The sequence below is a fragment of the Hemitrygon akajei genome, chromosome 4 (assembly GCF_048418815.1).
Source record: "Hemitrygon akajei chromosome 4, sHemAka1.3, whole genome shotgun sequence".
NCBI lineage: Eukaryota > Metazoa > Chordata > Chondrichthyes > Myliobatiformes > Dasyatidae > Hemitrygon > Hemitrygon akajei.
Window position 1 is genome coordinate 48,197,357 of NC_133127.1, and position 26,097 is coordinate 48,223,453.

At 39.1% G+C, this 26,097-nt stretch overlaps 1 protein-coding gene across 1 annotated transcript; it reads right to left on the minus strand.

Moving 5' to 3' along the window:
• Positions 1-973: 973 nt before the first annotated feature.
• On the minus strand, positions 974-25,719 carry ppp2cb (protein phosphatase 2, catalytic subunit, beta isozyme). Its single transcript, XM_073042515.1, has 7 exons — positions 25,408-25,719; positions 15,660-15,869; positions 15,299-15,472; positions 12,741-12,830; positions 9,233-9,394; positions 6,624-6,742; positions 974-1,626 (listed from the first exon to the last, which is right to left on the minus strand). The coding sequence occupies exons 1-7, from the start codon at positions 25,507-25,509 to the stop codon at positions 1,554-1,556; spliced, it is 930 nt and encodes a 309-aa protein (XP_072898616.1). The 5' UTR covers positions 25,510-25,719; the 3' UTR covers positions 974-1,553.
• Positions 25,720-26,097: the final 378 nt, after the last annotated feature.

Genomic DNA, 26,097 nt, shown 5'->3' on the forward strand with positions numbered 1-26,097 from the left:
CCCAAATAGTCAATAGAATTAGAAGAACAAAAATGCAGAGAAATTGTGCAGTGTTTTAAGAATGGTAGGATTGTTATAATAGGGGATTTTAATTACCCTGACATAGACTGGGACTGCAATACTGTTCAGGGATGGAGTTTAAGCATGTTCAGGGAAGTTTCCTTACACGACTAGGGAGAAGGCAAAGCTTGACTTGCTGTTGGGTAATAGGGCTGGGAAAGTGACTGAGATGACAAGTTACCTTAGCTTTAAAATGGTTATGGAACAGGACAGAACTGGTCCTCAAGTTCAAGCTCTAAACTGAGGCAAGGCAAACATTTTTCACAGTATTAGATTGGAGCTTGTTAAGGTTTATTGGCAAAGGCGGTTAGCAGGTAAAGGGACCACACACGAGGTGAGATAGTGAAAGGTCAAAATCTGCATTTAGTGAAGGCCAAGGCTGGTAGTAGAGAATGCTGGATGGTGAGGAATCAGATTTAATATCACAGGCATAAAGTATGCAGTGAAATTTGTTGTTTTATGGCAGCAGTACATTGCAATACATAATAAAATTAAATTCCAATAAAATATAAAAAATTAAGTAAGTAGTGCAGAAAAGAGGGGAAAATACTGAGGTAGTGTTTGTGGGTTCATTGTCCATTCAGAAATCTGATGGCGGAGGGTAAAAACTGTTCTTCATCAATGGTAGCAATGAGAAGAGTACATGTCTTGGGTGATGGGGGTCCTTAATGATGGATGTTACCTTTTTGGCTTTGGCATCCAAAAATCTTTTAAAAGCACAAGGTAGAATTGAACAAATTGGTGTCAAAAATATTTTTATAAATACTGAATGTAAATAAAATATGCTGGGGTGGGGGAAAATGAAATCAGAGAAATTTTAGTGTTTGTTTCTCAACACTGATTTCATTGTCAACTGGAGAGAAATACAAATTATGATTTAACTGCCTGAAGTATCTTACAGAAACCCAATGACTGATTATGTGAAGTAGTTTATTGTTCAAATACACCAAGTTGCAAGCATTCTTTATGTCAAATATATACAGAAAAAAGTACAGTAACACAGAACAGTGATTCAAACATCAAAACGGGACATTCCTCTAACACTCCAGAAGGAACATTGTGTCTCCTTCAAGCATTGGTAGCATACATTCAGAACATGTGTGGCTTGCTTAAAAAATGATACTGAAAACCAATACATGCCTGCTAAAACTACAACTTATAATGTCATGACTGTTGCATTTTGTCCTGTTTATCATACCATCTTTACATCAATATTTCACAGTATCTGGGTAAAACAAAATGACGAATGACAGCAGGCAAAATTTGATTGGTATGACCAAATATCATTTGCTTCCACTTAGAAACAAAAATAATCGTCACCAAATTGTGCTCAATGTTCCAGGCATTGGACTGCCTTTAGTACAGCATATTTGGTCCATGTTAATGCTATTATGTTGTGACAAACAGAAGTAATTTTAGAAACATTTAAATTATTGTTGCTTTTTCTGGAGCAGATGAACTGCTGGCGTGGTTGTAGTGTACGAAAGAATTCTTTACAAGAAATAGTCTGGAGTACGTCGAGTGACATGAGGTTCTCCACGGCGGGGTGCAGGATCAAATTGAAGACTGCAAGAGGAAAAGATGCACTTAACATAAGAAAGAACATCGACTGGCATTAAGATACAAATTTACTACTTCATGTCAAATGGGACATTGGTGCTTTGCAATAACAAAAATGTGGTTTCAAAAAAATTACCAAGTTCAGCAATACTTCAAATCATAAAAATTGTGCCAATATATGGTGCTAAAATGCTTTTGATGTCTTGTAAAGTCAAAATCACAAGTACCACATACAGGCTTTTTTCAAAGTCAAAAATCAAAAATTCTTACTTTCAGTTCAATATAAATGTGATAAAATTTCTGCAATAAAATATAACACATCAGCTGCAATCAACTCAAATTAGAGTAAAATAGATTACAATAAAGCCCATTTTAAAAACTAATATTCCAGACGGTACAACTTGTAAGAAGGATTTCGAAGTTATATACTGTACTACAAGGCTACTAAGGAATGAGTAATATAGACAAACTATTTATTTTCATCATATACTGCAATGCAGCAAATTTCTAAATCAATTTTAAACATCTGAACAGCTTATCATTAAAGATGCAATTGTTTTGCTTCTAATATGACAGTCCTCTGTAGGTATGACATACAGGTTAACAATGCCTCAGTAGACTTAAAAGATTTATGAACACAAAAGTATAACTATGTTATACAAATTTGAATTCCTAAAAACTAAATATCCCACATACCTGCAAAGTTTAAAATCCAGACACAACAGACTGCAGATGTTGGAATCTGGAGCAACATACAAGATGCCACAGTGGCTAGGTCTCTGGCACTGAGCCTAGTTCTGTGGCTTAGAAGTGGTGTGAGGAGAGCAACAGTGAAAGAGGATTCATTGATTAGAGGAACAGACAGGAGACTATGGATAATAGCAAAACTTCCATATGGTGTGTTGCCTTCCATACAGCAGTGTCGGAGACATCACAGACTGAATCTACAGCATTTTTAAGGCGGAGAGTGAGCAGCCAGTAGACACTGGTACCAATAACATAGCTAGGAAAAGGAATAAGGTCCTGAAGAGTGAATATAGGGAGTTAGGAAGGAAGCTGAAAAGCAGGATCTCAAGGGTGGTCACCTCTGGACTGCTGCCTGTGTCGTGCATCAGTGAAGGGAAAAACAGGATGACATGGCAGGTGAATACAAAGCTGCTGGGGACATGGTTTCAGATTTGTGGATCATCGTAATCTCTCCTAGGAAAGGAATGGCCTGTATAAATGGGACAGGTTACATGTTAACTCAAAATGGGTTGAAATGTGTTTTCATGAGAAGCATTAAGAACAAGGGTGATGAACTTGGAGCATGTATTAATAGATGGAATTACAATGTTATGGTCATAACAGAAACTTGGCTGTCACAAGTATGTCGCTTGATGTTATGGGGGTTTAGATGTTTCAAAAAAGATTGTGAGGAAAGTAAGATGGGGGAGCGGTGAGTGGTATTTCTAAGAATAGTGAAACAGCTGCAGAAAGGGAAGACATCACGAAGGGATTATCTACTGAATCAGTGTGGAAGTGTAGAAGCAGGAAGAGAGCAATCACTATTGATAGTATTCTATAGTCTCCCCAATAGCAATGGGGACACCGAGGAGCAAATAAGTAGGCAGATTTTGGATAGGTACAAAAATAACAGGGTTGTTGTCACAGATGACTTAAAACTTCCCTCACATCACCTTAGCTTCAAAGGTTTAGATAGGGCAGAATTTGTTAAGTATCCAAAAAGGATACCTGATACAGTATGTGGACAGGCTGACTAGAAAAGAGGTCATAATGGAATTAATACTAGGCAATGAATCTGGTCAGATGACAGCTCTCTCAGTGAGTGGAGATTGCAGAGATAGTGACCAGAACTGCGACCTTTAGCATTGACATGGAATAAGGACATGCAAGAACACTATGGCCATTTATGAGGGTGATAATTAAGATGGTATTAGGCAGGAACCTGGGAGTGTAAATTGGGAACATGTTGTCAGGCAGATGCACTGCAGAAATGTAGAAATTGTTTAGGGAGCAATTGCATGAGGTTCTGGATAGGTGTGCCCCACTGAGACAGTGAGGAAGCAAAAATAAAATCCTGAGGGCTCTTGTTACAAGGTTGCCAGGAAGGAGTTTAAGAGCGACATGGAAACATAAGGCATTGGTGAGTAAGATAAATGAAAAGCCCAAGGTATTCAACATGTGAAAACGAAGAATAACTAGAGTGAGTGAGGGTAGGACCACTCAGGTATAAAGGGAGAAACGTGCCTGGAGGTGGAGTAGTGGGAGGTCAATGAATACTTTGCTTCACTGATCACCAGGGAAAGGGATTTTGATGAATGTGCTGGAGCACATCAAGGTTAAGAGACTGTATTAGAGCTTCTGAAAAACATTAAGATAGACAAGTCCCTAGGGCCAGATAGGATATACCCCTGGCCAAAGGATGGGATTACTGGTGAATCGATGATCTTTACGTCCTTTCTGGATGCAATAAAATCAGAGGTTTGGAGGATATTGTTTCATTGTTCCAAGAAAGGTAATAGCGATATTCCTGGGAATTATAGATGAATGAGATTTACGTCAGTGGAGGGTAAGCTATTGGAGAGGATTCTTTGCGATGGGAATTACGAACATTTGGAGAAGCATAGCCTCAATGGATTGTCAGCATGACTTTGTGAGGGAGCAGATCATGCCTCAAGAGCCGGATTGAGGTAGTTTTAGCAGGTGACCAAATAAAAATGAAGGCAGAGCACTGAATTTTAAGGTGCATATGGATTTTAGTAAGCTGTTTGACAGGATTCCCCATGGTAGCCTCATTCAGAAAATCATGAGCGATGGGATCAATGGAAACTTGGCTGTGTGGATTCAGAATTGGCTTGTCCACAGGAGGCAGAAGGGGTATATGGGGCATATTCTGCCTGTCAGACTAGTACATTCTGGTGACTAGTGGTGTTCTCCAGGGATCTATTTGGGAAATCCTGTTGTGATTTCAATAACTGACTTGGATGAGGAACTGGAAAGGTGTGTTAGTAAGCTTGCAGATGACAAAGGTTGGTGGTGTGGATAGTGCAGAAGGTTGTCTGTCATTGGTTACAGTGAGATATAGGCAGGATGTAGAACTGGGAGAAGTGGCAGACAAAGAGTTCAATTTGGAAAAGTATTAAGTCATATACCTTGGAAGGTCAAACTCGAAGGCAGAGTGCAAAGGTAATGGCATAATCTTGTGGTCCAAGTCTATAGATAGGTTGGCACAACATTGTGAGCTGAATTGCCTGTATTATACTGTTCTATGCTGGAAAAAAGGTTTTGACCTGAATCATCAACTGTCCACTTCCCCCAGAGTTCCTCCAACATCTAATGCATTGCTCCTAACTTTAAAACCTTGTTTGACAACAAACTGCTTGCATAAGTTTAAAAATAGCAATCCTAAATTAGATAAACACATTGATCCTCTTTCCAGGAATTCAAAAGAATGAGGGAGGATGGTATTGAAACTTAGCAAATGTTGAAGGGCCCTGATAGAGTAGATTTGGAGAGAATGTTTCTTATGGTGGTGGGGGGGGGGAGTCTAAGACCAGAAGGGACATCCTCAGAATAGAGAAACATCCATTTAGAACTGAGATTAGGAGGAATTTCTTCAGCCACATGGTGGCGAATCTGTGGAATTCATTGCCATGGGCAACTGTGGAGGCCAAGACCCTGGGTATATTTAAGACAGAGGCTGATAGACTCTTGATCAGTTTGGGCATGAAGGGATAAGAGGAGAAGGCAGGAAATTGGGGCCGGGGGAATAAATCAGCTATTATGAGATTCTGGATTTTATTATAATAATTTTATTATAAGATTTTATCTTATGGTTTCAACCCATAAAGGATAAAAAAAAAACACAAAAGATCTAGAAAAAAATTTGATAGAAACAAATTTGTTTAAAATACATACATAGAAAAATAAATGCAAACTGAAGAGCAGCAGTCTACCCATCTGAGAAAAAGCCTTGGATTAAAGGAATTAAAGGCTCACCAGCATACCCTGACTAGCACAGGGAACAGGTCACCAAAGAACAATGCATGGAAAACGATAACAGAAGTATTAAGATTTCTTAAAAAGAAACTGTGAGAAGTTGAGTGGAGGAACTGGAAACAAAAAGTATCAAAAAGATTTGAACCAGTATTTTTACTTCTTCATTCATTTCATATTGCCTAATGTGCAAGTTATTTCAACTCTAATTGCCCTCAGATGCTTAGAAATGCAGAACCAAAAAGGATTTAAATGATTTTGTCTTCATATCAGTGAGAAATTGTAATTAGCCCTTCAAGAAAGCTGTAAAACTAAGTTTGCATCATGTACACTAGAGTCACTTTCTTATGCCCATTGTCCTAATTTTTACCTTGCTTCACATACATGATTGAACACAATACTAGATACAAGCATTACCCAGTGAAAATTAAACTAGGGCTTAAACTTGGTAAGTTAATTATTAAACAGACAAACCAACATTTTATAGCTTCAAAGGCAACATGAGTAAATCTGCAGATGCTGGAAATAATGATGAACCCTCCTGATGAAGGGTTTCGGCCCGAAACGTCATTATTACCTCCTTCCATAGATGCTGTCTGGCCTGCTGAGTTCTGCCAGCATTTTGTGTTTTTTATTTTATGGCTTCAATTAAAACAAAATATTGGCAATAAAAGCAATATCTGAACTGAGAAACAGCTAATATTTCAGGTCAAATAATCAAACTAGGTATTAAATTTTTCTGGTTTGTGGAATGTTTAGTATTACTTAAACTTAGGAGCAGTGCAAATTTTCGATGAAGGCTCTTCAACTTGAAATATTGACTACTTATCTTTCCAAATACTGCCTGACTCAATTGTCTCCAACATTTCCTTTTTCTGTTCCACATTTCAAAAATCTGCAGGTCAATAATTTTCATCTCAACTTTTCATAAAACTGATCAGTTTAATACTTATAAGATGTATCTATATTAAAACATTTTTTAATTTAGATTTTATTATACTTACAATGAATACTTCAGTGTATCGTCTAGTTCCATAATAGCAGCTTGATTACCACAGCGATAACAATAGTTGGGAGCACTGAATATTGTCACCACATTTCGATCATGGCACCAGTTGTATCCCTGAGATGAAGCAGATGAAAGCTCTTTATCTCGTAAACTAAGATAATTATTCCCAATACAAAAGATCCTATTACATTATTTTAATAGCATCAACAGAATAGATTTCTAATGTACAGCATGAGTCATTCAGCAAATCCTCCAGTCCATTTATAAGTTTTCATACGTCTGCCAAAAGGTCAAGCAAATAAAGATGACTGAAGGGGCATGCTAAGAGTGTTATTACGATAGCTATTTAAAAATACTAGGATGTATACAGATTTATCTACACAAGCCAAATTACAAGAGTTTTCTGAAAACCTGCATCATTACTTCAGGGTCAGAAGATTAAACTTGTGCTGTATGTACACTACTGGATGCCTTTCTTTTCCTAAACACAGGTAATGCCAAGATTGTCCATTTGTCTAAGCAGACAGCTTTATATTCTTAATTAAAAATTTCTTTCTGTTTCAATTTAAACTTAATGAAAAGAAAATGGAAATTTAGGTGCAGCTGGTATAGGTCTGTAAATATTGAAATCATAGAGAGCAAAGTTAACTCAGCATCACATGCATCTTTAATTTTTTAAAAATTTTGCATGTCTTTGCACCGTACTGCTGCCACAAATCAAATTTCCCATCATCTAAGTCACAGATAACAAATCTGATTCATGTATATTTACCATGAACAGGATTTGCTATAAAGTCCAGATTTATATAATTTTGCCTAATAAAATAAAACAATTTTCTTGGCCTTCAATTGAATTAGCTAATGTCCTGATCTAAAAATTTGCAGAAGCATTTATATGTAACAACTGGTCACCATGTTTTTCATATAAAGCAAGTTATAAAAACTAGAAAGAATCAATACACTCTCTAATAATGCCATCTGGTTTTGCTATCTGATAAAATTAGCCATTTACTAGCCCCTCCAAAGTCACTGTTAGTTGAACCTTAACTCAAATTATGAATACAGATTCCATGAATTAAAAAAACAGCTAAAGTTTGCAGGAATTACAGTGCTTTTCACACCAAGAGTTCACTAGGTGATTTTACACTACAAACATCCCCCCCCACCCCCCAAGAAGCTTGTAACAGACAATAGGCTTGGCATTATTCAATATACTGCAACAGATTAAACCACATTGGCAAAGCAGCACCACCAAGAGACGACGATATACTGTAAAGTATTACCCAACACATTTATAGTGGCATGCAAAAGTTTGGGCACCCCTGGTCAAAATTTCTGTTCCTGTGAATAGCTAAGCGAGTAAAAGATGACCTGATTTCCAAAAGGCATAAAGTTAAAGATGACACATTTCTTTACTATTTTAAGCCAGCTTACTTGTTTATTTCCATCTTTTACTGTTTCAAAATAACAAGAAAGGAAAAGAGACCAAAGCAAAAGTTTGGGCACCCTGCATGATCAGTACTTAGTAATACCCCCTTTGGCAAGTATCACAGCTTGTAAACGCTTTTTGCAGCCAGCTTTCAAATTCTTGCTTGAGGGATTTTCGCCCATTCTTCCTTGCAAAAAGCTTCTAGTTCTGTGAGGTTCTTGGGCCGTCTTGCATGCACTGCTCTTTAGAGGTCTATCCATAGATTTTCGATGATGTTTAGGTCAGGGGACTGTGAGGGCCAGGGCAAAACCTTCAGCTTGCATCTCTTGAGGTAGACCATTGTGGATTTTGAGGTGTGTTTAGGATCATTATCCTGTTGTAGAAGCCATCTTCAGCTTTTTTACAGTCAGTGTGATGTTTGCTTCCAGAATTTGCTGGTATTTAATTGAATTCATTCTTCCCTCTACCACTGGCTGCAACACAAGCCCAAAGCATGATCGATCCACCCCCGTGCTTAATAGTTGGAGAGGTGATCTTTTCATGAAATTCTGCACCCTTTTTTCTCCAAACATACCTTTGCTCATTGCGCCCAAAAACTTCTATCTTAACTTCATCAAACCACAGGACTTGTTTCCAAAATGCATCAGGCTTGTTTAAATGTTCCTTTGCAAACTTCTGACGCTGAATTTGTGGTGAGGACACAGGAAAGGTTTTCTTCTGATGACTCTTCCATGAAGGTCATATTTGTGCAGGTGTCGCTGCACAGTAGAACAGTGCACCACCACTCCAGAGTCTGCTAAATCTTCCTGAAGAATGTTTCATCTTTAATTTTGACTTTTGGAGAACAGTTCATCTTCTACTCACTTAACTATTCACAGTAACAGAAATTTTGACCGGGGTGCCCAAACTTTTGCATGCCACTGTATCTTTCTAAGCCAAACAGGCATATAAAGCTAATACATGAGATGCTGAGTTAACTTTGCTTTCTATGATTTCAGTACTTGACAGACCTAGACCAGCTGCACCTAAATTTCCACTTTCTTTTCATTAAATTTAAATTGAAACAGAACGAGATTTTTAATAAAAAGCATAAATAAATATTGTGCTTCTTATATCTCATTTACAATCTAAAGAGTTCACAGTTCTACTTCAATATACAAGTGCATTTTCCCTACCTCCATTACAAGTTGATGAGCCCGAGACACCAGAGTGAGCCCATTTGCATGATTGAAAGTTTCAGAAATGTCCTGTCCAAAAGTATAGCCGGCACCTCGAGGAGAAATTCCCCAACCACCACGATCATCGGGATCAGACCAGAGCAGATCACACATTGGTCCCTATTTGAATGAAGTAGTAAGAACAGAAAAAGGCAGAATTTTAAAAAAAATTCTCAGATTAGGTATTACCTAAGATATTGGACGCAATTGCTCTTCTCTTAGCAGCTTATGTATAAAATTAGCTTTAGGCTCAACTCTAAACAGTTGAACAAATTTAAATACAAAAACACCCTAGGCAACTAGCTTAGTCAATAAATTAAAAGACTGTACACTTTAAAATGCTTAACCCTTACATACTGTTCATATTCGATACCTTCACAGTATGGTCCGGGTCAATTTTGATCCAGCCCAAGAATACCCTCATAACAAGTGTCTATACCAAATTTTGAATCACTGATCTATTTAGAATGTATAAATAGCCTACCTGACATTAATAAGTGTGCGATTAATCCTTAATTAATGTTTCAAAGATCTAAAATCCATTTCAATAGATACGGGTCAAATTTCAGCTAAATAAAAAAAAAGGCATTTAGGGTGTTTTTACTGCTGTCAAATGTCAAAACAGGTCAAATTTGACCCGACCAGTATGTAAGGGTTAAATACTCTAAAACTGAAACAAAATCTAAATTAACAAATACTTTAACCTGTCAAAACTGTCCTCTCTGGATTCAACAGAATTAATCTGTGCCAGGTGCAACCTAGTACTAGATGGTCTTACAGATTTGCTAATATAATAGATTGTGAAATATTTGGGTTTTCTTGCTAGACTCCCAAGAGTAATCTAACATTGATGTTTATTCAGGAAAATACAACTGTAAGTAGTTTGTTTGCAATTTGAGATTCTGTATTTAAGGTAACAAATTTACTGAAAGTTATATGGAGACATGTCAGCAGCCTGTCAATTTCTTATAAAATTAAGCCATTCCATTCACATTGGTCTGGTACATTTACACTAATCCAAGTATTTGGTCACTAGAAAACTTCTTACTAAATTTATGTTGTGCACTGTAAGTTTTATTTTGACTATATGTCAAAATAAAGGGCATGAAGTGAGAGAAGGTTCTTGGGGAACTGAAAGGTCTGAAGGTAGATTGGCCACCTGGACCAGATGATGTACACCACAGAGTTCTGAAAGGTGGCTAAAAATTGTACAGGTATTAGTAATGATCTTTCAAGAATCACTAGATTCTGGAATGGTTCTGGAAGACTGGAAAATTGCAAATGTCACCCCAACTCTTCAAGAAGGGAGAGAGACAAATGAAAGCAAACTATATGGAAGTTTGTTCACCAAGGGTCTCGGCCCGAAACGTCAACAGCGCTTCTCCCTATAGATGCTGCCTGGCCTGCTGTGTTCCACCAGCATTTTGTGTGTGTTGTTGTTTGAATTTCTAGCATCTGCAGATTTCCTCGTGTATACAGAAGTTAGTGTGATCCCAGTGGCTGTAAAGATGTTGGAGTCGATTATTAGGGATGAGGTTCCAGGGTCACTTGGATCTACATAATAGGCCTTAGTCAGCATGGTTCCTTCAAGGGAAAATCTTGCCCAACAAATCCGTCGGTATTCTTCGAAGAAATAACATGCAGGATAGACAAAGGAGTATTGGTTGAATGTATACTTGGAGTTTACGAAGACTTTTGACAAGGTACGAGCCCAAGATTCTAGCATGGATAAAGCAGTGGCTGATTGGCAAGAGGCAAATAGTGAGAATAAAGGGAGTCTTTTCTGACTGGATGCCGGTGACTAGTGGTGTTCCACAGGAGTGAGTGTTGGGACCGATTCTTTTTACGTTATGTGTCAATGATGGAATTGATGGCTTAGTTGTAAAGTTTGCAGACGATAAGAAGATCGGCGGAGAGCCAGGTAGTTTTGATGAAGTAGAGGCGCTACAGAATGACTTAAGACAGATTAGGAGACTGGGTGAAGAAATGGCAAATGCAATACAGTGTTGGGAATTGTATGGCCATGCACTTCAGTAAAGAAACGAAGGATTGGCTATTTTCTAGATGGAGAGAAAATACAAAAACAAAAGTGAGGTGCAAGAGGCCTTGAGGGCCCTTGTGCAGGATTCTCTAAAGCTTGTTTTACAGGTTGAGCCTGTGATGACAAAGGCAAATATAGTATTAGCATTCATTTCAAGAGGATTAGAATATAGTAACAAGGATGTGATGTTGAGAATTTATGAAGCACTGGTGAGGCCTCACTTGGAGTATTGTGAGCAGGCTTGGGCCACTTATCTTGGAATGGATGTGCTGAAACTGGAGAAGGTTCAGAGGAGGTTCACAAAAACGATTCCAGGATTGAATCGCTTGTCATATGAAGAGCGTTTAGGTAGCTCTGTGCCTGTATTCCTTAGAATTCAGAAGAATGAGTGGGTGACCTCATTGAAACCTATGGAATGGTCTTGACAGAGTGTATGTGGAGAGGATGTTTCCAATGATGGGAGAGTCCAAGATCACACAGCCTCAGAATAGAGGGGCATCCTTTTAGAACGGAGATGAGGAGTAACTTATTTAGCCAGAGAGTGGTGAATCTGTGGAATTCTTTGCCACAGGCAGCTGTGGAGGCAAAGTCTTTATGTATATTTAAGGCAAAGGTTGATAGATTCTTGATTGGTCAGGGCCTAAGGGGATACAGGGATAAGACAAGAGATTGGAGGCAAGAGGAAAATTAGATCGACCATGATGAAATAGTGTAACAGACACAATGGGCCAAATAGCATAGATCTGCTCTAATATCTTATGATATGTACAGAAGGCTAGCACATAGAACAGTACAGCACAGGAACAAGCCTTCAGCCCACAAGGCCTTTGCTAGTCATGACACCAATCCAAATAATGTCACCGGCTTTACATGGTCCACATCTCTCCATTCCCCATCAGTTCATATGCCTGCCTAACTCTTTACTGTCATTGCTCTCAGTGAACACTCAGCCAGTTGATCGGCACAGGTCTTTAGTACTTGGCCAGGTACCCCATCTAGGCATGCTGCTTTCACCCTCTTCAGGGATGCATTTGCATCTGCCTCAGAGAATGAAATAACAGAGCTGTTGTAGGCTACATGAGTTCATAAAGGAGCCTTGATATTTTGACGGTAAAAACTAGGATAAAATACATTGACCTTATCTGGCAGCGATATCTTGTCACCTACTATATCACTTGGTTTCACTATGTAAGAGGTACTAGCATTCAAGTGTTGCCACAACTGTCAAGCATCCTTCAGTGATTCAAACTTGCTCTGGAATTGCCACTTCGCGTGTCTCCATAGGTAATAACAGAAGACAGGATGAAATCCAGGTCACTAAGAGTTGTAGGTCAGCAACATCACTAGCTGCACTCTACATTTATTACACCAAGTCAAAATAACTTTGTAATTAGTGCTAACCAGACAGAATTGTACGCAGTTTACCTCATGTGGCACTTCCTGTAGTCGATCCAAGGCTCGAATGTGATCCAATGTGTCAATGGATGGAGAAAGTCCACCATGCAGGCAAAATATCTGTGGATTACAAATCCATAATTAAAGAAAAACTTATCTACTGGGTATACTGGAAAAATACTCAGATCACTACAAAATGATAACTAAAAAGCTTACAGTAATGCACAATAAATGTTCATTACTTTTAAGATAGTAGAACTAATTTTTGTGTACTTTTTTCCTTTTATTTAGAATTGATTTGGATTAACATCCTTGTCTTTCATAATCCTCATTGATTAGACCAAGTCACAAGACAAAATCCATTTGAAAATGCACCAACTCAAAAAAGAGATTGCAAGAAATAATTGAGCACACATGCAAAGTACAGGAGGAGCTCAGCAGGTCAGGCAGCATACATGGAAAGGAATAAAGATCAGCATTTGAAGCTGAGACCCTTCATCAGGACTGGAAAGGAATGAGGAAGATGCCAGAATGAGAAGGTGGGAAGAGGGGCAGCAGTAAAAGCTAAAAGGTGATAGATGAAGCCAGGTGGGTAGGATGATACAAGAAGCTGTGAGGTGATATAAGGAAAAGATAAAGGATTGGAAAAAAAGGAATTTGATAGGAGAGTAGACCATGGGAGAAAGGGAAGGAGGGGCACCGGGGGAAGTGATAGATAGGTAAGGAAAAGAAGGGGGAGGGAGAGCTAGAGTGGGAAATTGAAAAACAGGGAAAGTGGAGAGCATAAGCATTACCACAAGTTGAAGAAATCAATATTCATACAATCAGATATCAGTGCACCAATCTACAAACGTTTGTACATCAGGTCTCACCAATGTTGAGGCGGCTGCATTGGGAACACCGGATACAGTGGAGAACCCCAACAGATTCACAAGTGTTGCCTCAACTGGAAGGACTGCTTGGGGCCCTGAATGGAGGCGAGAGAGGAGGTAAATGGGCAGGTGGAGCACCATTTCCATTTGCAGGGATGACTGCCAGGAGGGAGATTAGTGGGGAGGAACAAATGGATGAGTAAATTGCAAGATCACTGTAGAAAGTGGTGGGGGAGTTAAGACACATTTGGTGGTGGGGTCCAATTGAAGATGGCGGAAGTTGCGGGGAATGATGTGTTGGATGTGGAGGTTCATGGGGCGGTAGTTTAGTATAAGAGGAACTCTGTCCTTGTTAAGACGGCGAGAAGATGGGGTGAGCACAGATGTCCCGGAAATGAAGGAGATGCAAGTGAGGGCAGCATCAATAGTAGAGGAAAGGAAACCCCATTCTTTGAAGGAGGAGGACATCACTAATGCCCTGGAAAGAAATGCTTCATCCTGAGAACAGACATTGGAGGCAAAGGATTTGAAAAAAGGGAATGGTATTTTAACAGGAGACAGGTGGGAAGATATATTGTGAAGATAGCCATAGGAATTTGTAGGCAAGATATTGGTAAATAGTTTGTCTCCAGACATGGAAATAGAGAGATAGAGAAAAGTGGATGTGTGCCAAAAATGGACCAAGTGAATTTCAGAGCAGATGGAAGTCGGAGGTAAAGTTGATGAAATTAATGAGCTCAACATGAGTGCATGAAGCAGCACCAATACAATCGGAAACGTAGTGCAGAAAGAGTTAGAGAGCGTTATCAGGGAAGGCTTGGAACACGGACTGCTCCACAGAGTCAATGAAAAGGCAGGCGTGGCTGGGGTCCATGAGGGTGTCCATGGCTATATCTTGAGTTTAGAGAAAGTAGAAGGAGCCTGTTGAGGGTGAGGACCAGTTCTGCTAGATAGTGGTGGTGGAGATTAAAGAAAAAGAGAGCTTTAAGGTCCTCTAGATGGGTTAGAAGTGTATAGGGCATGGCCATCCATGGTGAAAATGTGGTGATCAGGGCCAGGGAATTGAAAGTTGTTGAGAAGATAGAGAACATGATAAAATGATGTCAAGGCATATGGAGAGAAGTTTAGTGAGGCAGGAGCAAGTAGAAACAATGGGCCTACCTGGAGAGTCAGGTTCGTGGATCTTTAAGCAGAAGAAATGAACAGTGTGGAGTAAGAGAAATAGGAGGTTGGTAGCAGCGAATTGGCTATCTCCAGATTTGATCAGGTTTGTGATGGTGCAGGAAACAATGCCCTGATGGTCCTGAGTGGGGTCTTTTACAACGGGAAAGAAATCTTTCTAAGAATCATCTGTATCCATTCTAGGAGTCGCTAACATTGTATTGCCTATTCATTACATTCATTAGAACAATCTATGATTTAAGTTTAAAAAACATTTTGAGAGAACAAAAACCACCCCAACTTACTAGACCACCTCCTTGCTTATTTTGCAGGAAATGAACCCTTAAACTGATTTTCAATCTTGAGACTTGACAAAATATATTGGAATTAGAAACTGGTGCCTTCTGTGCAAGTATGCTACTGATAGCAAAAAAAACCAATTTGATACCCCACTCAAATCAAACAACTGAAGAGGATTTAGATATAGTATAGCCACTCAAAAAAGCCTTAAAACTTGCAAAAAATGATTCTACTTAAATAAATAACTCTACTCACCTGACCATCTACTAAGGCTGTCAAGGGCAGATAATCAAACAGGTCTGTGAAGTACTTCCAAACACTAGCATTTCCATATTTTCTTAAACATTCATCATAAAACCCATATACTTGTGTGATTTGTCTGCTTTCATGGTTCCCTCGTAATATTGTGATGCGTTCTCGATATCGAACCTATCAAAATACAACAATTAATATGGAACAACGTTCTCACTAGTTATGCCTTAGAACCACTATTACAAAATCATAAGCAGTTTTATCAGTAGTTCAAATAGTAACTTGCCAAGTAAGCATTCATGAGAAAGCCAAATATAACTTACATTACAAAAGATTCTACAAATTAGCAAAGGAAATAACATACCTTCAGTGTTACGAGCAATGTCACAGTTTCAACTGAATAATAACCTCTGTCAACATAATCTCCCATGAAAAGATAATTGGTGTCTGGAGATCTGCCTCCAATTCTGAACAGTTCCATTAGGTCATGAAACTGTCCATGAACATCACCACAGACAGTGACGGGACATCGTACTTCCTGTACATTTGACTCTTTTGTAAGAATTTCTTTAGCCTACAGAAGAAAACAGGAAGGAAATTTAGTAACAAATTCTGGAAATCCAATAAATGATAAAACAGCCTGCACAAAAGATGACTATTAAGACTGACCAAATAACACAAACTAAAGCGACTTGGTATTTTAATGAGTCCTAGGAACACTGCTTGGTGCATTTTATTTTCCATGGAATCTATTAAATGTACACCCTTTTAAAACATAAATGAATTGAGAATACATTTACTTTGTGCAAATGTAAAGCAGTACTGCCAATAGGAGTGAAAAGAAAGTACCTTGGCATCAAATATGAACCAGCAATAGTATGACTATATTCTATGCAAAAAATGACAGCCAGTTGAAATTAATTTAATGATTTGCATTGGCAAATGGGAATAATTTTGGAAATATAAGATATTAAACATAATTTGGTGAATATCATAGTCAAAAAATTTCACTGATGACACTAGCCCTCAGACCCTATCTCAGCATACAGTATACAGGTGTCCCCCGTTTTTCGAACGTTTGCTTTACGACACCTCGCTGTTACAAAAGACCCTACAATAATTACCTGTTTTCACTAACAGAAGGTGTTTTTACTGTTACGAAAAAAGGCAGCGTGCGCCCTGAGCAGCCAAGCTCCTCCCCGGAACTGCATTCTAGCCAGCATTGCTTAAACACGTGCCTGTAATCATCTGTGCTTTATGTCGATTTATTTTGTGCACCTGTTAGCAAGAGTTTTAAGGTATCGGAAAAGCCTAAAAGAGTGTGTAAGGGTGTTACACTTAGCATAAAACTAGACATAATTAAGCGTTTCGATCATGGTGAACAAAGTAAGGACCACAGTGAGTTTGGCTAAGGAGGCTGGGTTTGTGGAAGTTGACAAAGATGATGTTGAAGTGGTTTTGGCATCCCATGACCAGGAACTGACAGATGAAGAGGAAAGGATTACAATTGAAACTGAACGCAGTAGCGAACGGCCCGAAAGTGAAGTCATCCAGGAACTGAATGTGAAGCAACTGCGTGAGATTTTCGCTGCAATTGACAACGCTGAAATGATTGCAGAAAAGTATGACTTCATTTTGAAAGGGTACGTAGGTTTAGGGCATATTTGCAGGGTGGTTTGAGTGCTTACGAAGAACTGTATGATAGAAAAATGTGTGAGGCTAAGCAGTCAAGCATACTGTCATTTCACATCAGCTACAGCAGACGACGAATCTTGACCTTCGACATCAAGGCAGGCAGACACAGATGAAGGTGCCCTGCCTGCCCTGATGGAAACAAATGACAATGAGATGACACCCCAGTCTCCCACCACCCCAACCTCCAACGACTCAGCCTAACACACCATCATTAGTGTGCTCGCTGACTTCCCAATTCTGGTAAGTGAACTACACTGTACATACATTATTTCTACTTTATATAGGCTGTGTATTTTTATGTGTTATTTGGTATGATTTGGCAGCTTCATAGCTTAAAGGTTACTGGAAAGAGTGCTTTCTGCCGAGAGTGCTTGTGCCGGGTGTTTTTTGCCACGAGTGCAGTTGAGAGCGCTTGCACGAGTCTTTCTGCTGAAAGCGCTTGCTTGAGATTTTCGCTATGGTGGACAGTGCTGCAATGATTGCAGAAAAGTATTCCTACTTTATATAGGCTGTGTATTTATCAGATCATTCCTGCTTTTACTATATATTACTATTATTTTAGGTTTTGTGTTATTTGGCATGATTTGGTAGGTTATTTTTTGGGTCTGCGAATGTTCACAAAATTTTCCCATATAAATAAATGGTAATTGCTTCTTCACTTTACGACATTTTGGCTTATGAACCGTTTCACAGGAACGCTCTACCTTTGAATAGTGGGGGAAACCTGTATTCACAAGAACATATTCATGCTCTAGTCTCCTTTGCATAGCACCTATTGCAACAGTGTTCTTCCTTCCTGTCTGCATTGTATTAAGTGAACCTACAGCACGTACTGCGTGGTGCAAGACACTGATGCCTCAAAAATACACAAAGCAAGATTCTGTATTGGCAAAGACATATTGTGGAACTGGGAATCAGTTTTAACAGCTGGATGAAACATAAAAGCTATATTTATTCTTTGCAAACAGCATAGCTCAGTAAACCACTTCCACCAAATCAATATTTTTCATTTCATGAACCAGATGTCCAAGGGCATGGAGAATTTTCCAACTCAGAAGAAGCAGCTGCCCCACCCATTTGTGCAAGATGGATATGCTTGACAGGCATGTAGATTGTTCTCCCAGAAAGATTCAACACAGAAAGCAGTTACTGTTCAAATACAGTACATAGATTTCATCTCTGCCACTTTAACTGCTAATTATTTTGTACAAAATTCTTTCCACCTCCTCTTAAATTGACAGCTTCCCAATAGTTCTGTATTCTGTCAAACTAAAATAAAATGTGTGTTACTTTGCTATACTAATTATTGTATTACACTCTTTTAGGGATTACAATCCCCTAGTATGGGTTGGAAAATAGTTAGCACTGACGAATTAGTATCTAATACATGCTACTAAATAGATCAATTAGCCTTTCTTATGTTCATGACCTCCAAAATATGCATTAGAAATTTTGTCTTTTTTTTTTACAAATATAGTGACCAGTCTTTTACTCTTCTTTACACCTTATAGTAAAGTTTAATCTGTTACGGTTTTATACAATATAGTCACTATCTCATATTTTCTGAAGATATATGAAATTTAAGTGAGACTAATTTCTTACAACAAAAAGGCAAACCGGGTGCTTAATTAGATGTGTAACATCTTGAATACTTCCTTACTTTGCTAATGGGACAAACATAGGGACTATTTAGAGATATTGTTGCAATTACCTGGCACTTAGTGTAATAACCACTATTTCATGTGCCCTTTCATTTCACAGATTTTGCATGAAACAGCTTGCATCAAATGTTAGCCTTTAAACTGGCTTGAACCATATCCACACTGCAAAAGAGTCACTTTAGCATAAAGTGGATAAATCCTGAGGGCTTGACCAAGGGTATTCTAGGACATTGAGAGGCCAAAACATTGCTAGGACTCTGGAAAATTGTTAATCACAGGCAAAGTAGCAAAAGACAGCATAGCAGTTGTTCCCTAGCTTGTTAAGGCTGTTAAGTAAAGGCTAGTGACCCGAATATCAGTCATGGGCAAGTTGCTGGAGGGGATTCTAGAAGATAGAATCTAACTGCATTTGGAAAGGCAAAGGTCTGATTACTGATAACCAGCACAGCTATGTGCATGAAAAATAGTGGCTCAAGAATTTGAGTGAAGCAGTGACGAGGATCGACGAGGGCAGGAAAACATTTTCTAAAGATTTTAATAATCTACGAGTCACAACTGTTAGATCACAAGGGATCCAGAGTGAACTAGCAAACTGGACACAGAATTGGCTTGGTAGTAGGATTAAGAGGGTGATAGATGACTGTTTCTCAGATTGGAGGCTATTAACCAATGGTGTGGCCCAAAGGTCAGTACCGGGTCCATTGTTTGTCATCTATAATAATGAATTGAATGAGAATGTAGTATGCATGATTGGTAAATTTGCCTGTGACACATAAAGCAGTGGTTTATGGATTGTGAAGATTATCTAAGATAATAACATGATCTAGATCTGCTAGGAAAGTGAGCCAAGGGCTGGTAGATGGAATTTAACTTGAACAAGTGAAAAGTCTCACATTTTGGTTAGTTAAACCAAGGTTGGATGCACAATAAATGGCAAAGTCCCAAAGAATGCTGTAGAACAAAGAGAAGTAGAGAAACAAGTACAGTTCCCTGAATGAGGCAACATAAGGAGAGAGAATAGTGAATTTTGCCTTTGTCAGCCAGGGCATTTTAGTAGATAGATAGATAGATAGATAGATAGATAGATACTTTATTCATCCCCATGGGGAAATTCAACTTTTTTTCCAATGTCCCATACACTTGTTGTAGCAAAACTAATTACATACAATACTTAACTCAGTAAAAAATATGATATGCATCTAAATCACTATCTCAAAAAGCATTAATAATAGCTTTTAAAAAGTTCTTAAGTCCTGGCGGTAGAATTGTAAAGCCTAATGGCATTGGGGAGTATTGACCTCTTCATCCTGTCTGAGGAGCATTGCATCGATAGTAACCTGTCGCTGAAACTGCTTCTCTGTCTCTGGATGGTGCTATGTAGAGGATGTTCAGAGTTATCCATAATTGACCGTAGCCTACTCAGCGCCCTTCGCTCAGCTACCGATGTTAAACTCTCCAGTACTTTGCCCACGACAGAGCCCGCCTTCCTTACCAGCTTATTAAGACGTGAGGCGTCCCTCTTCTTAATGCTTCCTCCCCAACACGCCACCACAAAGAAGAGGGCGCTCTCCACAACTGACCTGTAGAACATCTTCAGCATCTCACTACAGACATTGAATGACGCCAACCTTCTTAGGAAGTACAGTCGACTCTGTGCCTTCCTGCACAAGGCATCTGGAATGGGGAGCTACGCTACAAAGTGCAAGATGTTGTTGAGACCAGCGTATGGTTCTGATCACCTAGCCATAAGGATGTCACCAAGTTGAGAAGGGTACATAAAAGATTCACAAGGGTGTTACTGGGTGTGGAGGATTGGACTTTTAAGGAGAGGCTGGATAGGCTGGGACTTTCCACTTTGTACCACACAAGACTGATGGGTGTCTTTATAGACATAAAATCATGAGGGGCATAGATAAGATGAACAGTCAATCTTTTATCCCACGGTAGGGGAATTTAAAACTAGAGTCATACATTTAAGGTGAGAGGGGAAGTTTTTAAAAGGGCACCCAAGGGACAACTTTTTGTACATAGAGGCTGACTGGTATGTGGAACGAGCTGTCAAGAGGAAGTGGCAGGGCTAAAGTATAATTATAACATTTAAAAAACATTTAGACAATTATATGAATAGGGACTTGACTGCTTACACTTCCCATTGCCTGGGAAAGTGGTTAATATATTGAAGGACAAGGTTATTCTCTCTTCTCCCATTGGGCAAAAGATACAAAGGTTTGAGAGGATGCACTCAAGGACAGCTCCTATACCATCAGATTCTTGAACTGACCTTGCATATGTTAAAAGATGCAGTGAATTCTATTTCCCAATCTACTGTTTCACAGCTCTTGCCCTCTCTACAACTACAATTACTATATTTTTGTTTTCTATTTTACTATATTCTACATTTTCTTTTTACTATCTCAGCGTAATTACGTATAGTGTGATCTGTCTGAATGCCATGAAAAATCAAAGCTTTTCAGTGTCTCTCAGAACGTGACGATAATAAACCAATACCAATAGAGAGACACGGGCAAAACACAAATAGGATTAGCTCAGATAGGCAACTTGGTCGACATGAATGAGATGAGCCCAAGGGTCTGCCTGCCTGCTGTACAACTCTTATGATTATTTCACTGTAGGTGCTAATGGACTAAGTGTACACATCTATCATTCATGGTATTCAGCTTTTCAAAATCAAGTCAAACTTTTAATCTATTAGTAATAATTTAAATCCAGAATAAACAAACGTTAAGATTTATCTGCAGTTGGCCATGACATGTTTGTAGAGGGCATAGAGGGCTCTTATTCATGTTTCAGGCAAAACAAGAGATCTCATTGAATGGATAAAAGAAAAACAGCGGTTGAGAACACTGTGATTTACATGCCCTGCAATTTCAAACTACAAAAATGTTACTTGTCATTGTATGTGGCTTTAAATAGCAGTTTAAAAGCTATTAAAAAAAGGAAGGTTTTGCATGAACCCTCAATGTGAGCAATGTTTTCAAATCGATTAAACTGATCTTTGCAATGGAATGCAGTTATTCTGCAGCTGTACATAGCAACTAAAATCAAAATTGTTCAAAGCCAATGCTGTTGTTGCTTCATAGATAACTTTCTCAAATAAACATGAACATATGCATAATCATTCAGTGACTGATATAGATTCTACACAAAACATCTGAAGTAGGTGTATATAATACTAAATAGAGCCTTAGAAATGTATAATTACATTCTATTAGCAGCTAAAGCAGGTAAAGACAATGGCTCTCCGCAGCCTTTATCTTGATTCCTTTTAATACTTTTAGTCATACATATCTTCCTCTCCCCCTGCACATCCTACTTGAAACATGAACCAAAAACTACCTTCAGGCTTATGGCTGTCTAGGTCAAACAAAAATAAGGCTTTCACCAGAAATATTTTATCCAATGACATTATTTTCATTTTGATGCACTGTGCTGAATTTAGTTATTCTTTAGGGAAAGAGACCCAATTTATGATACCAACGGGTAACAAAGCTCAGTTACAGTCTTCTGAATGCACAACCAGAGGTCACAAACAAGCAAAAATGTTCAGTTGCAAAGTGTCAGATTTGCATTCCACTTATTCTTGAAATAGAAAAACTGGTTCTAAAGATATTCCCCAAGCATCAAAATTGAATGTCATTCCTGATTTCACATGACATCCTATATGACTTGTAAAGCCGATGAGATTACTGTCCGTTACATGAATGTCCTTGCAATTGACCTTAGTTGGCTATATGGTTGAAATTAATGCATGTAAACTTAAGATAACCCATTACACCATCTTTCTGCAGAATCCCAAATAAAGATAAAGATTTTCTGACAAGAATTCTTAGAAGCAAAATATGTTCTACAGTAGTAATTTCTCAGTTCAAAACCAAACATGATAACATTGTATGTCACTGCATTTATAGAGGAAACAATACCAGCAATTTTCAAATCAAGCTACACATCTCAATTAGGCTAAGAGGAGGAAGAGAGATTAGTTTTGCTACTCATTATCACCAGGAAAATCTACTGTATGATATCAACTCAGTTGAGGAGATTTGTAAACAATCACTGTCAGAACTTAAAGAGCTATGTACTTCGAAGCAAAGGCCTGGAAGGTCTTAGGCATTACCTTGATGGACTGTACAAAATTCTACAAAACGTTAAATACATTCACAGAATAGAGTACGAAGATCACTTAAAATAATCTGTTAGAAACTTTGGTTTGAATAGAAATTTATCAAAAGACCAAAAAAGCCACATAATTGTTCATACAAGTAATATTTCATTTTTTGAAGATAATTTGATGCCACAGAAGTTTGCAAGTGTACATATCCTAAATATTAATAGAATGATGCTATTACATTAATGAAATTAAGCTAGGAAGCACTGACCTGAACAGAGATAATTCTCTTGGAAACTTCATACTATCCAGTACAATATACTGCACTTCAACACTAACATGAATATCCATGAACATCTAGATTTGATATTACAGGAAAAAGGCAAACTGGCAGCCTCTCACTTATACCATCTAAGCAAGAAGTTTCATAGAATAGAGTTAGGCTAAAACATTTATTCTTTCACATCTGAGTCGTAAACCAGCCTACACAAATTGGATAAAGTATTTCTTTCCAGCTGTAAAGGGTTCTATTAAGAACTTCGTCACATTTGTCCCAGAAATATTTCCCTAAAACTGAACAACTGAAATCTGGAATAGCTTTAGCATGTGTATTAAACCAAAAGCTTCCCTCTTACATTATTAGCTATAAATTAGCATCAAGCATTTTCACTCATGAACTGGCAAGTGTTCAGTTAATAAAACATGATGCCAAAGAGCTAGAGTCATACAGTTCAGAAATTAGCTATTTGACCCACCAGGTCCATCTTGACCATTTTGCTTATATCAAGACTGTATCCTTCTGTGCCTTGTCTATTTTAAGTATTTGGATAAATGCCTCAAATGTAGTAATTTATCCAAATCCACTTTCTTCTCTGGCAGCAGATCCCTATGTCATCCTATTTTGAAACCCCTACTAGGGATGAAGATTTTTACCATCTAACCTACTTATGCTCTCATAATTTTGTATTCTTTACTGCTCCTGGAAAAACAAGCTTAGCTTAGCCAGTCCCTCTTTCCATAACTCAATTACCAGACCCTACTGTATTCTCTAATGCAAGAGTAGAAAGGCAAGAAACTGCACTCAAAAATAAATGATAGCCAAAACAAACACACTATCATTGGAGCAATGTAGAGTATGTAGAGTAAAAATCTTAGAACAGTAATGAAGATGATGGGTACAGCTTTCATTATTTGGGGTCACATCAGAAATTGTGCTTCTCTCTGCAACACAGCAGACTTAAGAGCAGAATCCAATTGGATGTTCAAAATTATTTGTTACAAGAACCAGAAGGAAGGCAGGGAGATAGTGCTCTATACTTTGAGATGTTGCAGTCTGGAACAGGATCATCAAAAGGGCAATGACACCGGATTCACTGGCAGCTTTCAAGAAGAAAATGGTGAAATATGTTTGCGGTAAAGATTTGTGAGCCTCTGGCAAAGCACAAAGAACAGGCTAATTGGGCAGATCTTTCAAAAGGCTAGCAAACTAAGCTTGAATGGCTGCAGCACTGGGTGAATCTAAACAATAGATAGACATTAACCTCAAATATATTTAATACTTAAAGCATTAACAAGCTTTTAAATTGGAACAAGTATTGACTGCACTAGATGGTGTTCATTTGCAAAGCCACCAATCTTCAAAAGAAATTTTTAAATAACTGCAGGTGATGAAATTGTAAATAAAAACAGCCAGAAATATTCAGCATACCATGAAGTATTTATGGAGAGTAAAACAGAGCTTAACTTTCAGATAAATGACCCTTCATCAAAACAGGAAAATTGGAAAAATATACAAGTTGCAGAGGGAAACTTAAAATCCAACTGTTTTTTGTCCATTTCAGGGTCATTATCCTGAAATGTTAACTTTATCACTCCATCTGCTAAATATGCAGAACAATTTGTTTGTAAAGTAACTTAATAAAAAAGTTACTAGTACAAAATAAATGCATACTGGAAAACAAAACAATCAAAGTGTTTGAAATATTCAACAAGTTAGTCAGCATCTGTAGATAGTTAAAAACTTATTTACAGAGAGCATAACAAAACTATGTCTGTGTACATGTATAGTACTAGTGTATATTGAAAAAAATAACTTGAAGCAGCTAAGCCCTCAATAACAAAATTATACAGCAAGTTTACCAGAGAATAAAAAACTCAAGACGGGTGACAGAACAATTTCATCATATCTATGGTAAAATCAAGAGGTTGGGAGTTCAGCCAGCCTTCCTGAACAGGGAAACCAGGTTTAAGACAATAATTGGGAAAGGTCAGTTGTTGATTCTCGGTCCACAAATGCCGCCTGAATTCATTATTACTTCCATTCCCTCAAATCTGTTTCGGCCTCCGAGCAGCCGTTATCATTTGCCTTTACACCCGTAGACCAGGAGAGTGTGAAACCCTTTCGGCTGCACCGCAACACCGCAAATGCCCGCAGCGACCGGAGGATGGGGGCGTGGTATGGGGCCCACTCTTTGGCAGCCGGAAGCAGCGGCGCCCCGCCCGGCCTGTGGCGCACTATCTGGCGGGGTAAACGTGGCCTAGCCGCGGAAGGCCCGGACCCGCTTCCTCAGACAACAGCAGGGCCGGTTCAGTCCCCGGCCTCGATCTATCTCTACCCCCACCCCACTCACCTTCTCACACAGCGTCCGTACTTGGTTCTCGTTCAGTTGCTTGCACTCGTTCAGCTGCTCGATCCATTGGTCCAGCTCCTTGGTGAATGCCTTGTTGTCCATGGTTGCCGGCCGCGGCGGCCGCCGCCTCCGTTAACCGTGGCTCGATGAGATGGAAGGGGTGGGGGTTTAACAAAAATAACAAACCCCGGCGTTCAAGGAGCGGCGATCGATCAATTACATGGATCCGAGAACTCGGCAGTGTCCGTGAGAGGAAACCAGAGCGGAAAAAAACGTGCGCGCGCACGCGCGCGATTGAGAAACACCGGGCGAGGAGACTGGGGTTTGGCGCGCGCGCGCGATTGAGAAAGACCGGGCGAGGAGACTTGCGTTTGGCGCGCCCGCGCGCAGCGTGGGTGGACGCGTGCGCGCGCGGCCCGTCCGTTAAGGTTTGAATGAGTGGGCGCGTGCACGCACGAGCGTCAATCCGGCTCGCCTCTCCACCCACGATCTCCTGACGTCATCGCTCAGCCACGTGTATCGTCATCGTCGTTTCCCCCACCCACCCGACACCGAGAACCCGCCGCATAGCCACGTGGTCCCGCGGAACTCCAGCCTCCGTTCCTTGCGCCACCTGCGACTGGGAGGGTGCAGGATTCATAGTGCGACGCGAAATTCTGTCACGGAGGAGGTACAGGAGCCTGGAGATTT

What these genes read in the sequence shown, in the direction of transcription:
- ppp2cb (XM_073042515.1), bottom strand. Translation starts at nt 25,509, where the DNA reads ATGGACAACAAGGCATTCACCAAGGAGCTGGACCAATGGATCGAGCAG. An exon ending in TACGGACGCTGTGTGAGAAG is followed by an intron (nt 15,870 to 25,407) that starts GTGAGTGGGGTG and finishes TTTCTTCTGTAG; the next exon opens with GCTAAAGAAATTCTTACAAA. An exon ending in GATACACTGAAGTATTCATT is followed by an intron (nt 1,627 to 6,623) that starts GTAAGTATAATA and finishes TTCCTCTTGCAG; the next exon opens with TCTTCAATTTGATCCTGCAC.